Source organism: Protobothrops mucrosquamatus, unplaced genomic scaffold (genome assembly GCF_001527695.2).
Source record: "Protobothrops mucrosquamatus isolate PMUCROS unplaced genomic scaffold, P.Mucros_1.0 scaffold_281, whole genome shotgun sequence".
Classification (NCBI taxonomy): domain Eukaryota; kingdom Metazoa; phylum Chordata; class Lepidosauria; order Squamata; family Viperidae; genus Protobothrops; species Protobothrops mucrosquamatus.
Window position 1 is genome coordinate 1,248,060 of NW_015386357.1, and position 18,933 is coordinate 1,266,992.

General features: G+C 32.4%; 2 protein-coding genes across 2 annotated transcripts in view; one reads left to right on the forward strand and one right to left on the reverse strand.

Moving 5' to 3' along the window:
• IFT80 (intraflagellar transport 80) overlaps positions 1 to 592 on the reverse strand; it is a 58,643-nt gene extending 58,051 nt beyond the window's left edge. The window contains exon 1 of the mRNA XM_029287272.1: positions 423 to 592. The gene's annotated coding sequence lies outside the window, so the exon portion shown is untranslated. The remainder of the gene's footprint in view (positions 1 to 422) is intronic.
• A 649-nt stretch (positions 593 to 1,241) lies between these two features.
• Positions 1,242 to 18,933, forward strand: part of SMC4 (structural maintenance of chromosomes 4) — a 44,543-nt gene continuing 26,851 nt past the window's right edge. The window contains exons 1-9 of the mRNA XM_015831834.1: positions 1,242 to 1,344; positions 2,932 to 3,135; positions 4,074 to 4,249; positions 4,774 to 4,965; positions 6,390 to 6,566; positions 13,901 to 14,065; positions 14,383 to 14,510; positions 16,242 to 16,382; positions 16,770 to 16,920. Of these exons, the coding sequence (XP_015687320.1) occupies positions 3,006 to 3,135; positions 4,074 to 4,249; positions 4,774 to 4,965; positions 6,390 to 6,566; positions 13,901 to 14,065; positions 14,383 to 14,510; positions 16,242 to 16,382; positions 16,770 to 16,920 (1,260 nt within the window). The 5' untranslated portion in view covers positions 1,242 to 1,344; positions 2,932 to 3,005. The remainder of the gene's footprint in view (positions 1,345 to 2,931; positions 3,136 to 4,073; positions 4,250 to 4,773; positions 4,966 to 6,389; positions 6,567 to 13,900; positions 14,066 to 14,382; positions 14,511 to 16,241; positions 16,383 to 16,769; positions 16,921 to 18,933) is intronic.

Below are 18,933 nucleotides of genomic sequence, written 5' to 3' on the forward strand. Positions count from 1 at the left end.
GATCAAAAAGGGGAGCTGCTCCATGCAGTCGTATATAGAAAAGGCGGGGGGGGGAGCCTCAGAGCTTTCGCTTCCCAAATAACTCTTACCGTGAAAGTGACAGGCATCACTGGGGCTTCGCATACTTATACGTATTCAGTTTCTGAGTGTAGATAGATCTAGCCATGAAGGTATGGTCATGGTTACCCCTTCTCTGATGAGCAGTGACCAGGAATGGTAATAATCCTGTCCTTTCCCGCTCTCCAATAGTCTCCGAAGGCGAAGGCAATTCAACGAGACCAGTCCCACCGACCTGGGCTTGTCAATAACCGATCCCGCGTTCCCGTCTCTCATCACTCGCCTCTGAGTCTCTTTACCTCCAACCCGTGCGGCTCACTTTTCCCATCATCTGTCCAAAGTGAAGGTCTACGGAAAGAACTTACCTGGGGAGAACTCAGGAGCCAGGAGAAACAGAGTAGGCCTCTCCCAGGACAGGTGTTTCTGAGCCTTGATGAAGCTAAAGGCGCCCGTCTCCCAACCGCACCCTCAAAAACCTGCACAGGAAAAGAGGAGCTTTTCCGCCGTTTCCACCGTGAGAGGAAGCGGCTCGGTTTCTATAGCTACTTCCCGCGAGAGTTCCTATGCCTAATCCCTAGCAATCGTCTCCCTCCCCCACGAGGTTTGACTCCCTTTCCCCCCCACCCAACGTGGGTATCCCCAAGCGCATGACGCCAGCCCTGACGTCAAAAGTCCAATCTGTCAAGTTTAATCAATGCACACAAAAAGAAATTAAATTTCTTTTTAAAAAAAAATAATAATAATAATAAAGGCTGCAGTCAGTTTTTTTAAAAACTCCTCTATTATGCCATTATCTCTAGGCTGTTGCTAAGTAACCCACCGACACAACGGGAGGAGTTCGTGTCCTTTCCTCTCCCTTTTGTTATTTGGGGATATTTTCAAACATGTTCTTCTAAAAACTGGAGAAGTATCCCTCTTGCCTCCTCCCCCGTAAACTTCAAAAAAAACTGTTGAGAAAACATGACGTGAAAACGATCCGCCACCTTTTCGCTAAATAACGGAAAACAAGATGGCGGCGCGGGAGAGCGTTTCATTATTTTTTTTCCTCCTTTCAAACCTACGGGAACCCTGCCCCTTTCTTCCCCCAGCATGCTTTGCGCTTTTCTAACGAATTTCGTTAGGAGTTTGCCGTTTGGGCGCCATTTTCGAGTGTAGAAGCCGCCAAGGCTGCAGGCAGGAAACGAAGGTGTCTGGTGCTGCAGGGGCTGCTACTCGGAAACTTGCTGGCCCGCGCTCCTAGTACCAACTCCGCTCGTGGGTGAGGACGGAATACTTAGTAGCTGCCTGGTAAGCTCATCATTGGATATAATATTCCTGCGTTTTGCTTCAGGAGATATATTTTGAGGAACTCGCTGGGATTAGACCGGAGGTTAAAGCTTCAATACGGTAAATAATTATTGGTGTGGATGAGGAAGAGTATTTGATTCCGCCTAATTGGGAGAACAGAAATTCCGCGCAAATTTGTCTCTTGTGCGAGGAGGCACTTGCTTCGTTTCCCCCTTCCCCCAACCGGCGGACACTTTCTTCTCCCCCGCTTTTCCCACTCCCCGCCACCGCGTGGGGGAAGGGGACAGAAGGCATTGGTTGGCTTTTTTTCCGTTGCCTGTAATAAACGCCAAGTTGACTCCCTAACTTTTATTCTCGCACAGCCGTTTTTTTTATTTGAAGTAGGCTGTCATAGTGCCTATTCCGCTCAATTCGTATTATTTCTGTAAAAAGTGATTTGGGGGGGGGGGGTTAGAAAAATTAATTAGCCGTTTAAATGATAACGCTCAGCCTGCTTTCCCCCCCCCAATGTCTTAAACTGATTATTCTAGCAAGTGAGCACTTTGAAAAAGCACGCATGCCTTCGAAGTGTAGAGGAGGCGAAACGTATTCCAATACATTCTTTCGGAAATTGGCAAGACTCTAATTTTTAAAACTTGTACATTCAAAAAGCAGCAGAGTTTTGAATTTGCGGCTCTGATCTGCTGAGTGATATTTTGCATTAGGTTCGTAAATCTATTAGGAAACACCGCTACTTCGACCCCTTATCGATGCAAGTTAAGAGGGGTGAGGAAGAGGTGATGGATTTATGAAGGTTAGAAATCTGATTTTTTTTTTCTCCTTAATCTTCTACAGTTTTTATGAAATGCTCCCCATAAGGTAGTTTTTTGGAACTTCTTTTAAAATAAACTCAAAATTTGATTCCTGTCAATTGGATTTTTTTGGATTTTGAAGTAATGAAATATGTAATTTACTTAAGTCTCAGTTTCCTGTTATGTTAATAGTATGGTTTTTTTTTGCTAAAAATCAGAAAGATAATTGCTCCAAAATACTATGTAGACTGAGTCAAACCAACACTTCAATCTAGATTAATGGTTTTTAGACATTTCTTTAATACTAATATCTAAAAAATTCATGAGGCATAAAACAGTCATGCTTTTCATCTTGTATAAACCAAATTATGAACCCATCTAAATTTTAAGATCTGATTTTTATAAAAGAGTTTTAATTTTTTCAATTTTGTAACTTTTGACTTTAGAATAAAATCAATATATCTGGATCCCATTATATTCATTTAAGTTCATATTAATATATTTTTAAGAATTTAAGTGCTGGGCCAGTTCTCTACTGCAGAGTACTTATTAGGAATTCATTTTCGTTTTTTTATCAGCTTGACTTATTTGTTGGGATAGTATGACAGATGTAAATTGTAATTTATAATATGCAATCTGCCTTAGTATGGAAGATATCTGCTGTGTAAAGATAGGAAAATGCATGCCGCTGTCATAAATAATTTGCCAATTTGAAATCTTTGCTCTGATGTTTAATATTTGGGGCTGGATGCAAGTTGTTATAGTCGAGGTATAGGGTTTTTCTTTTCTCTTTTAGTACTTCAGCACAAAGGGAAACAAAATGCACAGTTTTTATAGTATGATTGTTTGGAATTGAAACAGACAGAAATCATGCCAAGCAAAAGAACTAAAGTATCTACGGCAGCCCATCAAAAAGGCAGTGATTCCTTGAAGGAGTCCTCTAATGATGGGAAACCTGAAAAAGAAGCAAGTATGTTCCCCTCTGAAGTACCTCAGCAAGGTCAGTCTCTTATTGACCTGATTTTGTTTTATTAACTTAGCATATAGGTGTCCTAATTTAAATTTGATTTTGTTTATTATTATGTGCTGGCTTGTGCAGTGATTATACAATGTTCAGGTAAAAGTGGTGTTTAAAAGCAAATTTGGAATTTCAGGGAAAGTTAATTGCCTTATTTTTGGTATCTTGTGATACCATGACATCAATAATTGAAGTAGATAAAATTTTTGGAAACATTTGGAGAGCAGTATTTGTACCTTATATACTGGTAGACAATTACTCATCATGCTTTAAATTTATGTTGGTTTGTGTGTGTGTTCTCCATTAAAAGTAAATAACTGCCAGTACAACTTACTTATCAAATATTAGTAAGTGGATTGATACTGAACATTGATAACATTTATTCAGAGAAAAGGTTTTCTCAAGGAGTTAGTAAAAGGTCTAAGTCTTGCTGAAACATAAATGGCCAGATTTGTGTGTGTGTGTGTGTTTGTGTTTGAGAGAGACAAACTTCCTGTCTTTGAGAAGTAGTGCTGTTGCTGTCATTAGAACTTGCAAGGCAATGTATAGTTAGCAACCACAGTTTGCTGAACCTCTGGGTGTGCCTGAAAATGCAGGAATATGGGAAGATTTTCCTATTTACTTTGATTTATATGTATAAAGGTATTTTCTAATCTAGGAAGGTACTACATAGAAAAAAAAGGTTGCTCTGAGAATAGAATTTTGATGATTGAATTAGTCCTTCAGGACTAATTGGGAGAGATGCATTTTAGGTCAGTTCTTAATAATTCAGTCTAATTGTACAAATATGTTGATTCTGTTACACTAGTATAGCTTTAAAATATGAAGCTTTTACTTCCATTGATAATATGTGTGTGTGTGTGTCTGTGTCTACTGTAGTTATTAAGTATATCAGTTTTCTTGTTTTTGAATATCTTTAGCAATATCAAATGGAGTTGATGATCAAAGTTTAGAAGAAATTTTGAGTAGCATCTCTCCTCCCCCACCTCCAGCTATGACCAATGAAGCTGGAGCTCCTCGTCTCATGATAACTCACATTGTAAACCAGAACTTCAAATCTTATGCTGGGGAGCAAATTCTAGGACCGTTTCATAAGGTATCTTTCTAGTTTATATAACTTCTAAGCTGAAGTAAAGATTTATTGTGACTTTTCTACTTAATAGTTAAATAAATTACATATTGGCAACTAATACCGAGGTGGGGGGGGTAGAGCAGATGAAAGTCTCAGTTACTATTGTTTGTACTTTTCAAAAAGTTGCTTGTTGTGGAGTTCAAGAAACTAAAAGTATACAAAGTATTTTCCTAGTACGTATGAATAACAATCGGTAATTAAATAAAATAATCTTTTACAGTTTGAAGCATTTTATTGATGCTGATTATGAACATACTTGTTTGTAGCATTTTGTTTACTGTATGTTTTTGGTAAAACTTTAGAAATGTGAACTAATAGGGGGTGTAGTTTGTATGCTTTATCCTTGGCAATAAAAACTAAGCTTTCCAGTACTATACTTCATATTTTCTTGTACCATGTTTAACTATATTTTAAACCATTGTGAAAGGCAGAGAGGTCAATTGTTAGTAACTATTAAGCTGCAATGTATTTTTTGTGTGTTAATGCAGCGTTTTTCATGCATTATTGGACCAAATGGCAGTGGAAAATCTAATGTGATTGATTCCATGCTCTTTGTTTTTGGCTATCGAGCACAAAAAATAAGATCCAAAAAAATTTCAGTACTGATACACAATTCTGATGAACATAGTGACATCCAGAGCTGCACTGTAGAAGTTCATTTTCAAAAGATAATTGACAAGGTATGTTTTTTAAACCTGAAGAAGCTAATCACTTAATGCCTTATGAATTTTTAATCATGCAGTTGATTGAATTTAGGTAGAAAAAAGCACTGTGGAAGTAATATTGAATTTATTCAAATTATTGTCTATAAAACAATGACATTTAATATTCATTTTCTTCTGTGTAAATGTGTTAAATTGGGGAAAGTGTTTACTGTATACACAATTTGCAACATTCTAGACATTTGCTTTGTATGAAATATGTCTTAGCTACAAATGTATATTGCTAAATAATTTTTTAAAAAAATTCTAGATAATTCGAGGGTGTGTGGTGTGTGTGTTTGTGTATTTGGATATGTGTATAATCCTTTCAGTATTAACTTTTTTAAAAAAATGATATAGTTTATTTAAATTTTCAAATTTACATTTAATGATAGTTACTTTTGCAAGGATTAGTTTGAAGTTAAATTTGGGACTTATTTTAATGTTTTACTGTTACAAAAGATAGTAAAAAAATACCCACCAATAACATATTACTGACTTAATAGTATAAAAAGAAATTGGATGGAGGAATTTTGTATAAAATTGATATTAAAGTTGGTATTTTTCTGACGAAAAAGAATGGAATATATAAAAATGCAATAATTTAAATATAATTTAAAAATATTTTTCTTATAAATTTAACCATGATATATGGTCATTTAGCTATTAGACATAATTGGATCATAGCTAATTTTCCATTTATATTAATACTGGCTTTCTAAAATGTATTATCTACCATATTTTTATTAAAATAAATTCTTAAGGAAAGCAAACTGTTACCTAAAATTAGTAATACAAAAATGAAAATAAAATAATTTTGGATTTTTATCAAAATCTCTGAAAATGCTTCTGAAGCAGGAGGCTGGGTAAATGTGGAATTTTGATGTTTTTGAAATTATACATAATCCCATTTTTTTTCAAGTTTCCTCATAGTAATGATTATAAAGCAATTACAAGTGTTCAAATACTAAGGTTTTCATTAATACATATTACAAGTATTCTAAAGTGACAAGACTATGCAAGCGGTCCACAATATAGAAGAGAAGCATCTTTTTCATAAGATGGCAACAGATGAAGTGTAAGGTGGAATCCTGTATACAATTATTTTAGAATCTCCCACTGAACGCAGTTAAGATTACTCAGTTAAGTTTACTCAGAAAGAAAGGTGTGTTTGATACTGTTTTGGCAATTGAATGTGGATCTTTTGTTTTCTAAGACATCGTGATAACAAAAATACTGGTATGACTAATATAGTACATGCATTGCAAAATTTATTCTAGCTTCAGTTGTAGTTTGAACTGGAATATAAAAGATTTGTGATATAAAATAATTTTGAAATCTGAAGTAGAAAAATGACTTAATACTAAGATTTGTTTTTCTGGTTTTGTTTTCCTTCAAAACAGGAAGGGGATGATTATGAAGTCATTCCCAACAGCAGTTTCTGTGTTTCCAGAACAGCCTATAAAGATAATTCTTCAATATACCATATCAGTGGGAAGAAAGCAACTTTTAAAGATGTTGGGCTTTTGCTCCGAAGTCATGGTATTGACCTGGACCATAATAGATTTCTGATTTTACAGGTACTCTCTAAAATAATTTATTACTTCATATAACTCAATATATTTTATTAGGGATTATGGCAGTTCTATTCTGAAAGCCTCAGAGTACTATAGCAGCACATCATGATTTGTGTTTCATAATAAATATGCAAGTCATTATTTGCTGCTTTAGAATTTTAAGGAAGAAAACCAATTAAAAAGTTTCTCATATTAGATTGATTTCATGTGTTAAATAGGCACTTGGGTAGAATAATTCTTATACTTGTTCCGCTGTAGCAGCACGTAAATATTGGTATAGTAAAGATAACACCAATATTATTGTGCTGCTTAAGCGTGACAGGGATTAACCAACATTGTTTGGGTCCTATTACATGTCATGATAATGTCTGTAATTTTTAGTACATAATTTATTGCAAATGAATGAAATACGTTTTACTATTCTCTGTGCCTTTTTTGTATTAGTAGATTAGAAATATGAAATTTTCATCCCATTCTGTAATCTTACACAAATAGTTAAACCTGTTTTTGGACAGAAGAGTGTAAGGCCTAAAATATTAATTGAGGACACAGGATTTAATAGCAAATGTAAACAGTCATATTGCTTAAATTTTCTTTCTTAGAAAAAAGTTAATGTAACTTGATATTTACTAATTTCTACTTTCTGTTTCATGACGATGGCTAAATCCCTATAGTAATCACCAGGAATGAATTGTGTCAAACCTAGTTTTTTTCCTACATTATAAATTTTAAAGTAATAAGCAGGAATTAAATTAATTGAATAAATAATGACAAAGAACATTTGCCTAAAATTATAAATGGTATTTTATTAAAAGGTTATGAAATAATTTTAAAATAACTAAAATTCTATTTAGAAGATTTTGAGTTTTTATTTAGTCAGAAGCAAATAGAGAAATATTGTAAAGTTTGCAGTACAGAGAAACTTATATGAATTTCAAATGCTCAAAAGTCAAGTTTGCCCCAAGACTCAGAACTTTGAACAGCTCTAACATTAAGAGTTAGTAAGGATTAGCTAAAAAGTCTTTGTCCATGTACAGAGGCACTTATATGTCATAGGTGACCCTTATGTGATGCCATATTCATTTTATAGCTGCTTAAAGTTATATTACTTAGTTGTACAATGCCATTGCTTAATTCTTAAGGAATCGGATAATGTAGGTATGCATACAATAATTTGTTTAAGTTTTCTTTTTTACTAATGCTTCCCCCCCCTTTTTTTTAATCAAATGCAAGCATAGCATCAGATTCTAAATCTTATAAATGTAAATCACACTGAATTTATTGTTAAAAATAAGAGTAATGATATCAAGAATTGTACCTTTTACTCAGGCCTACTCATTTAGATAGATACACACATACACAATTCTCTACAGTTTTACTGTACAAAATATGTTTTGTAATATGTGAAATATATTTCTAAATAGCATATTCTATATTTTGAGTTAATAATAGCTGGTTCCTAATTTATTCTGAAATAAAAAAGTATAACTTAACATCCATAATTTAGAGGATTAATTTTGAAAAGGTATTTTATTCTTGATAGAGCACATATTTTCCCTAGGAGAGATATAAAAATTATAAAGCACAATTTTAAAAATAAAGTAACTTCAAATTAAGTTACATACAGCTTTTATATGAATACAATGTGTAGAGTTGGAGTACTGCCAACATACCTTTGTGACTCTTGATAACATGAATAATTTGTAATAAGCAATATCCTTGGAAGAAATTATTTTTGATGATTATGCTTGATTTGAAAGTCAAACAATATAATTTATAGTTTTAGACTTTTAAAGTTTTTAAGCAATATCTGAGCATCCAGGCTCCCAGACTGAATTCGGTTGATTCTCTGAAACACTGTATCCTAATCAGAGAAACACTTAAAGACAGGTGGCTTTATTTTAAATCAAATGATTTAAGACTATAGTCCTATTGCACTATTATTTGGAATTACTTTTAATAGAAAATGAGCTAACATTGATGTAAATGAAAAAAAAAATAGAAATAGTATGTAGGACTGTAGTATAAACCATTAAGGAAAATAGGCAAAAATGTAAGATGTTTCTATTTACTACTACTAATAAAGAAATGTGCATTTTAAGCGCTTTATTTTATAAACGTTTTTGTATATTTACACTGTTGCTATATTCTTTTTCTATGATAAATCCATATTTTTAGAATATGACAGGGATAGGTTGCTTGTTACCACCTTATTACAATCTTGTTGCAAGTTTAATATTGTAATTTAGAGTGCCCTTAGAACGTGCTTCAAGTTTTGGGAGATGCAGAGGAGATTGGAATAATAGTGAGAAATGGAATGAAGTACCATGTAATGTTTTTGCTTAGGGATGTGCCTAAGGAGTTTCTGAAATAGAATTATCAACTGCTTAACTCCTCATGGCTGATGATAAGGGATGTCGGGAACTGCGTTGGTTGACTTAATTGCACTTATGGTAATAAATCAAACATGGCAGTTTAAAATCACATTCTCAGGTAGGATACATAACATTTATAGAAAGACATCTTGGTAGGTTTGCTGGGTTAACTAGGTGAACCATAGGATTTATTTTGGAGCTGGAATTGATTATGACTCTGTGGCCTTTGGCTAATAGAATTAGGATCATAACAGGTTTTGGCTAGAATCCAAAATAGCCCATACATAAAAGGAAAAGGTTTCTCTGAGGGAAGGATGTCCAGATTTTTATTCAGGTTGCAGTTTACATTGTTGAATGTCCACTTAATGGTGACTATGAAGAACAAGAGAATGCAAAAAAAGATTATCTAACATCTAAAACCTCTTGGATCCCAATCAAAATGTACTATAGGAAGTATGCTATATTATGCCTGATTAGAAGTAAGGGTTTTTTCCAGTTATTATTCCTTTATGCTGATCAGCAGGATTGGCACTCTGCTATCTACCTAGTACTAGGTTATATGATTTATGGAGAGAATGATGATTCAGTTTTAAGTTAATTAATTGGAGGATTTGAATTAATACTTTTGTGCTAAAGTTACTATATATTTTGCTTTGTCTGCTTAATGAAGTTTAATGTTACATTTGCAAGATTACATTAAGTTTAATATAAACCAGATTTAAAAATACTATATTTAAATATTTTATAAAACCTTGAAATTCTAGAAAAACTTCCAATAAGTTTAGTTGGCAGGTTTCAGTGTTCCTGTTCTGCTAAATAATTTACAAATGTCATAAATATAATATGTTAAAGTGTTGCATTTTTGAAGAGCAAGTTATTTTGGTTTAAAACTTAAATAAAAACACTTTTAAAGTGGTATTTATTAAATGGGAAAGTATAATTGGATTATATTATTGTATATTGTATTGTAAAATAATATATTATTGTATGTTTTAGCCAAATTAAACATGTGTAGCATTATTGGTTTTTTTCCTCAATTAAAACAAACTAGGACATAGATAATTTATTGAAATTGGCAGTCCGTCAAATGCAAAACCTTTGACTGGATTGTGTCCAAGGCATTTTGATAATTCCTGCTGTCCAATGTATATGTCCAGTACAAAACTTTTGTTAGCTGTTTATATTTGCAAAGATGTATTTAAGCCCTAATTATATAATAAGACTTCGGAGTATGTCTTAGTGAATTCATCTGGGCTTAGTTATAAGTCATTAGAAAGAATCATATAACGTAACTATCAGAAAGGGCCTTTGAGATAATCTATTCCAGCCCCCTGCAGGTAGCCCTGTAACAGTATTCCCATTAGATGAACTCTATTTAAAACCCTCCAACATGAGAAAATATGTTACCTCTTGAGGCATTCTATTCTGTTTTTGAACACTTACATTTTTTTCTTGATGTCCAATCTAAATGTACCCTTTTGTAATTTTAATTCACTATTTTTTATCCTGTCTTCTGGAAAACAGCAGTTCTGCCTTGGCTTCTACATGGTAGCCCCTTCGATTGTAAGAGACAGATATGTAGATATGTTTCTCTATGATCTTGTCTTTTTCAAGATTAATTTGCTATGTTTTGCCATCCAGGCTCTTTACCATCTTGGTTGCTATGTCTTTCCAGAACTGGATGCATAACTATATCTGTATTTTTTTTCTAATTCAATTTTTTATATTCACCACTTCTAAATAAGATGTATTGTGATCAAATGTAGCTTTCCACAATAAAATTGTTTTTGAAAAATACTATTCTGAAGGATGTGGTATAGCTTCATTAAGTCAGTTTACATAGAGCCCACCTGTTAAATGAAAGCTTTTTGCTGGTTATCTTTTGTTTCCAGATGTATATCTGCAGGTTTTCTAATTCTTAAAATATGGGCATATGTGACATATATATATATATATATGAATGCTTTTTTTTTTTTCAACTTTGATGCACCCTGTCGGCCCAAATATGGGAGAGAGAAACATATATATATACATGTTTTCAAAATCCAAATTTTGAAAACAGATAGATAGATAGATAGATAGATAGATAGATAGATAGATAGATAGATAGATAGATAGATAGATAGATAGATAGATAGATAGATAGATAGATAGATAGATAGATAGATAGATAGATAGATAGTGGAACATTAAGGGTATGCATAAAATGGAAAATGTGTTTTGTTTTAAATGTAAAACAAACTTTGAGCATTCTCCTACTATATTCAGAATAGTTTGTGTAGCAGCCTGCCTGGTTCCTATCTTCCCACTGCCTGCCTCCTTGCTCATCTCTGTTAGTGCCACCAAATTCCTGCAAAAATCCAATCAGTAAGGAATATTAATAAGAGTACAAATATCCTACTGGTCCATTTGTCCCTGACATTCTTAATCTCCCTTCTACTTCCACTGATTGCTCAGTCCTGCTTTTTTCCTGTTTTTATCCTCTCAACAATTTCTGGCTGGAACAACTCTTCCATTTCAAAAACAAAATAACCTAGTTTCAATCTGTAAACAGAGAACACTTCCTAATTTTGGTGTGGACCATCCAATATGCACTTATATCCAATATGAACTTATATTGGACCATCCAATATGCTCATATGCATCTCTTTTTAACCATGAGCAATAAAGGATTCATATCAAATTTAGGAATCCTTTATGTCTATGAAAAGATTACAAGTTATGCTGAAGCTTTATTCAGTTTAAACATGACCACGTAGCCATAAATGGTTGGATTTCATTAAAATTGATAAGCATGTTCTTAACTTTTTCCATAGAGTAAAATTACCTTAAAATGCTGGATTGTGATCAGATTATATAATTTTGTTTCTATTGTAATCTGATTATAAGGAAAAAAATAAATATTCCTATAAAAAAGAATAGGAAATTTTGTCACCTTGTGTAAATGTTTTAATAATTTAATTGTTTTTCTTTAAAATCTGAATATACCATTTTAGTATCTTTTCCTATTTTAAACATATTTTCCTATTTTAAAAACAATTACCCTACTGTAAATTATAATTACTATTTCTGTAAAATTAACATTTTTGCTTCAAACTAAAATACAGAATCTATAAATTTAAAATAGACCCAAAAAGTTTAGTGAATGAGAACTGTACTACAGTCAGAATTTTCTCACGTCCAATATGTATATTCAACTGTATTTAGAACTTTCTTAAAAATTCTTTGGGAACTTACCACACTTCCCTCTATATGATATAAGTAAAATTTTCCTGTATATGTGTGTGTGTGTATGTCAGAAACAGGACTGTACAAATCTTAAAAGAAACTATGGAAAAATTATTTTTGAGTGTCTGCAGTGTTATATACTAGAATCTTGAGAAATATAGCTATTGTTGACATCCAAACATTTAAAAGAAAAAAATTCCAAGAATTTCATCATTTTCTTCTAAGTGCAAATAAGATATGAAGTATGTTAGTCTGAGTCATTCAAATTCAGTTGATCTGAAAAACTGTTTCTGTTTCTCTTAGTATAAATGTCCCCCCCAAAAAATCCAAATATTTCTCATTTTTGTTGCTAATTATCAACAGCAGAAGTGACATATATTTTATGGTTTAGGATATACACCTCCCCAAGATATTTTCCTATCATCCTGGGAAGAAATATTATTCAAAATGTGCTAGTAGGTCTTAAAGAAACTCATTTGTACCTGCAAATTCTTAGGTTGCTATCCTCAATTATATACACAGACACCTGTCAGTAGTCCTATACAACAACAATTATTTCTCAGATCTGTACTTTTATATATGCATACTTTTAAGTATTACTTAAACTGAAAAGGAATTATTTGTTATAGTATTTTTTTAAGAATCTTTACTAGATTGAAAAATAGTCCATTATATATGGTTATTATGAAAACTAGGACATAACCCAGATAAATATTATTTCATGAATATTTATTGAAAGCAAGAAGCTGTAACATACCACTTATTTTTGTAAAAGCAGTTATCAAGTCAAGTCCAGTCCAGTCATGTTTCATCCTGACTTATGACCAAAATTCCAGGCCCAATTGTGATCATAAATCAAGGAATACTTGAATGATGGGTGCAATTGTGGTTGTAAATCAAGGATTACTTCAATGATGGGTTATTTGTTATTCTTGAATTTACATATTAAACTAAAATGGTCTACTAAGAATATTCTTACTATAATATTTAAATACTATAATATAATTGGTTTATTCATTCTATAGTTGTGATTTTAATGGAGTTACAGTAGAAAGATACATATTCTGAACAATATAATTTGCAGATTGATGGATCAATTATATTTAAAGATAGTAGAACAGAAGCTACAATCTTGAAATGAAATTAATATGTACTTCATTGCTGGCTGGATTGCGGTTGCCAGTATAATTGTATCATAACTTGCCTTCAGCAACAGCTAGCTTCTAATTTTTAATTAAAAATATGTAGTTTTAGCCTTTAAAACTATTGTCTACACTGCTATAAGAATTTGTGGGGCAGCTCTTGACAATAGCTTGCAAACTGCAGGTGGCACTTCTCCCTTTGCTGAAATACTTATGCTGGTGCTCTTTGGGTTCAATTTAATGGGTTTTTTAGTCTACCTTGTAGTATCAGGTCTTCAGTGGAGCTCCTTTTGCAGGTATGTCGTATGCTTAATACTGATAGATAACAAACTGTAGATAGATTTGAGGCTTGAAGTGCACATGTGGACACACCAACTGAGAATCCTTGACAGGAACGTGTAAGAAACTTGGGAAAGCACATGACTTGAAAAAAGATATTACATAATGGTTTGTGCAAACATAAGTACTAGCATTCTGTTATGTATCTTTGCAATTAAGATTTCCTTGCGTTGGTATACCAGTATTTTTGGGTCGTTATATTTGCATTTTTGGTTAAAGCTCTTGCAGATTCTTTTTATTAAATACCTTGTAGGGAGAAGTTGAACAAATAGCAATGATGAAACCAAAAGGGCAGAATGAGCATGATGAAGGCATGCTTGAATATTTGGAAGATATAATAGGATCAGGACGATTGAAAGAGCCTATTCAACTATTATGTCGAAGAGTGGAGATACTAAATGAACAGAGAGGTGAGAAGGTGAGGCTTTAAATTAATAAATTATTCTACAGTTTTAATTTTATTTAAATTATAAATGTAAACTTAAATTATAAATCTAAGAAACCATTGAGTATTATGTTTGTCATATACTATGCAATGCAACTGATTTTTTTCTGAATTGCAACAACCTGAATGCTGTAAAAGTAAAGTATCTGGAAACTTCTTGCTTTCATGTGGAATTAACTGCATGCAAACTCAAACTAAACTCTTTATGATTTTTATATAGTGAATTTGTGAAAAATAATTAAGTAGGTGTAGCTATTGCAAAATAGCTTAAATCTATATGTTCTGTCTAGTTAAACAGAGTTAAAATGGTGGAAAAGGAAAAAGATGCCTTGGAAGGAGAACGGAATAAAGCAGTTGAATTTCTTTCTTTGGAAAACAAAATGTTTAAAGAAAAAAATAAAATCTGTCAATATTACATGTAAGTAGCATCATTTTGGAAAAGATAGGATGGAATGGATTAAATGAGCATATATGAACATCATATATCTACTCAAATATGTGTTTAGTTTATATTTATGGAAATATTAAATGTGGAAGATTTATTTTCCTACAGTAGTTTGTTTAGATAGCTAGTAAAACCTACAATATGTCTGAGAGAAAAAAAATATTGTTCTGAGCCCAGAACAGGACAGCTTTATTAGAAATATTTCAGTGGAATGCTCTGAGTTGATTGTATTCCAACATAACAAAACTCAAAATGTGTTGAATGTTCAATCATATATAACAGAGAAACTTGAAACAAGTCTCTTGTTTCTTTGTTTTTCATCCTTGAGACACAAAAGTTGATATACGAGACTACTGTGTGTTATATGCTACCTAGGGGTTGTTTATAAAGTATATTATAAAACCCTTTTAAAAATCCCAGCAATAAATAAATTCCCAGTGACAAACTGGAAAGAATTTTTTTTTTTTTACTGCCTGGCCTGCCTGCACAGATAACCATAGAAATCAACTCAGCAAAGAAGCAATAGAATTTACTTCAACAATTAATGTCAACAGAGCAGAAGCACATTTCTTTGGTTGTATGTGGCTTTTCCTAATGTGCATGCTAACACTGTATAGTTTTCAGATTTCTGAGCTTTCCTGCAAAGCTGAATGTCAATGATAAATTTAAGTTCATCAGTCTGAAATAGCAACAGTTTCTACAGTGCAAATGCACAATGTTCAAATTTGCATTTGATAACCTGCTTAAAAGCACAATGCATTTAGAATACATTGAGATAGCACATAAGACATATTACAGCTAATGAATTCTATAGTAGCAAATTTAAAAAGAGCAGTAAAGTTATCTATGAAATGTGATAGTATATGCTGAAATGACTTTTCCTCACCTGACATTACCTAAATATAACCATTAGTGACACATATGAAATGCAAAGTTTGCTATTTATAGGCTGATCTTTCCAATTCACCATAGCTTGAAATTATTAAAAAAACCTGGGTTATTAGATCATTAGAAGGAATGTGGAATGAAATATCCTGTAAGCTCTGAATAAGCTTGGAACGTTTCAACCAGCTGTTTCAAAATTGGAAAGCTTTACACACTTCTGATAGAAATTGTATTATTTCCTATTCTGCCAAGCTACCAGTGATGATGATGTATTTTAGTGTAATATTGGTACATTTGGTTGGTTTGGTTTCTGTAATTATTACAATTTGTGTATGTTTTATTGTGCATTGTTTTTGGCACTAATTGGTTAAATAAAAAGTTTTCAAAAAATAATTTTGGACTACACCCATAGTTCAGTTGTATTGATTCTTTTGAAATGTTAAAGTATGTGTTCTATTTAATGCACTTCACCCAAAGATAGGAAATACATTGGGTTTGATCAGTATTTGGGCTTACCTACACTTTGCTAAGGAGTGTGAAAAAATGAGTAAATTACTCATTGCATTGGAGTCGGTTATGAGATGGATGTCAAATAAAATTTATAATTAAATACTTTCCATTCAAATAATGGAATTTAATTGCCAATAGTGGAATCCAGATTTAACCCATTGCTTTTATAAATCTCCTTACACTGGGCAATGAAATCCAATGTAGGGCACTAGGTTTGCTTTGACTTTGTATATGTCAAAGCAGTCAGGTGACTTTAGAGAAGATCAATTTTATCCAATATCAGATGTCTTCTTTTTTTTTCTTTTTTAGTTCTGAATTACAGAAGCAGATATATGACCTGGAAGCACAGAAAGGAAAAATACATGAAGACACCAAAGAAGTTAATGAGAAGAGCAGCAAACTGGCAGATGAAATGAGAGATAAGAATGAGGCTCTGAAAGAAGTAGAAAAGTAAGCTTTAATTTTTCTATTATTTGGCAAAATGTAGCAATATTTGAAAGAGTGCTGCACTTGTTCTATTTGCTGTTCATCACTGATGCATTTTTTATCTTTTGTAAAAATGATGAAAATAAAATTCATTGGATCATTTGAGAGTTTCTCAAACTGAAGTGTACCTCCCATGGGGAAGTACAGCTAGAGTTCAGGAGAGGCATAAAGAAATTAATTTGTTAGATCTTTCTCAAAGTTCCATTGTATTGTGTTCATTTTGGTGTTTGTATTTTTAACAGGAAGTGTGTACAATAAGATTACAATAAAGGGGGGTGTGGACATAAAAAGGAACCCCTGGATTATGCTCTTATTCTAATACAATGGTTGTTGATATATTTACCTTTTTAGGAAACTCAATGAAATCACAGCATTTATTGAAGAAAATAAAAATAAATTTACCCAGCTAGATCTGGAGGATGTTCAATTAAGGGAAAATCTAAAACATGCAAAAAGTAAATCAAAAAAACTAGAGAAGCAGCTTCAGAAGGATAAAGAAAAGGTATAACTGCAATATCATTATGGCTTTTCAAGGGGAAAAATCTGTTTAGTTGCCTCTAGATTGTATAATGTAAAAATATGTTGAAAATATGGCATTAATTCAAGAAAGACGAATCCTGCTGCTGCAGTTAGAACCCAGAGTGAAAGCTTTGTGATCATAGCTATATTCCTTTCTATGACTTTGCTCTCTTTGTTCTGTTCTGTCCCAGTTTCTTCAATCAGAGAATTAATATTTTATTCCCATTTCCTAGTGCAGTTATGACTACAAAAGATAGGTTATTTAAAAGTTTGCTACTCTAGCCCACTCTCAACTTAGACAGTCTTTCGAAGGCTTTATTTCTTTATCTGTAGGCATGTGGTTTTAGGCAGATTCTATACATATAATAAAGTTAGCATTAGTATTTGATAATATTTTTAGGATTATATCCAAACTCTAAATAATATAAACTGAGTAAACATCACTAAGTTGTATCTAGTAGCCATTTAAATAAAACTTGTTCAAAATATTTTTTAACTTTTCCATCCTCTATTTATGAAAATTATCTTCAGAGAATCAAGAAAATTATATAATGGTGGAATTTTACAATATATATAGCAATTTATTTAATGAAATAATTTGTGACAAAGTCAAAATTTGAATTTACAGTTAATATCTGCCTTATAGTATTCAAAACCACTCACAATAGTTAAGAAAGATATTAAATAATTTATTTTGTAGTCAAGTAGTCATTAAATTAAACAACTATTTTAGCATGAGTATATTAAAGTGACCAAAAAACCCCAACTCCAAACCAAACAAACTTCCTGGAATAAGAAGTTGCAAAATCTGGATTATTCCCCTGAGAAGATTCCTCCATATCATAAGCCAAGAACAGTTTAATTTTTAGGCTGTGTTCATACTTGATTCAGCTTATCTCCTTTGGGAAACATAACTACATACAGTAATTACTATGAAATCTCTATTAGCCTAATCTCAATGCAATGGACTGCATGAATTGGAACCAAATATCTAAAGTGATTTGTGTAATGACACGCATCATTTACACAATGACATCATTCAAATGAAGTCAGTTGACATTTGTATCCATTTGTGTGATGTCATTATTCAAATGACACAATTACTTAGATGTCATTTGTGTTTAAGAGGAATTCTTGACCAGCAGACATTTCTTCCATGAGGTAGTTCAAGGAAAAGAGATTTCGCTTATGGCTTCTTATAGTTCATTCTTTTGGTTAGGTTTTATATTTACGTTTATATAAATATATGGCATGCATATAGCTTTTGCTACAAAAACATGGGAACACATCTGCATTAAGGCAAAGTGACTGTAAAATGTTTAGACTAGTTACTATTTCTGGCAAACCAATTATTAATGATGTAATGTGACTCTGAATGAGTAAAGTATTATGAACTAGATAATCCTGTTACCCATTGGATTATCCTTTGAAAGAATGATAGTGCAGTCTGATTGTAAGTAAAATAAACATTAAATTTTAGGCTGATCATATGTGTTTTACCCAATGCTGGATAGCCTTTGATAATCTACCAAGATTATATTATATATCATAAAGATAATTGTAGTGGCAAACAAACTTTAATAATGAGTCAACATATAAATGATCACAGGCAGGCTTCCCCATTTGATTTTGCTTATAGAAAACTGGCAGGGCACATTGGAGAAGGTGACTGGGGACACTGAACAGTCACAAATTTGTGAATAAAATGTCTAAACTCTGGAATTTTCAACTCCACCTGAATTTTTATGCATTCTTTAAGTTAGCTGATTTTATGTACCTTGATTTAAAATTTATTGCACTATAATGCAGCATTTGGGCAAAGGAGGATACAGATAAATACAGTGAAAGTTTTAGTACTGTAAGTACTCAAGGGCCCACCTCGAGGATGGGGTTTGGAACCCCGAGAGGTGGCATGCTGCGGGTGCAAACAGAAAATTATCCAAATTGGCCAAATTGAGGTTCTTTTTAAAGGGGTGTTTTAACAAATTTTTAGGGG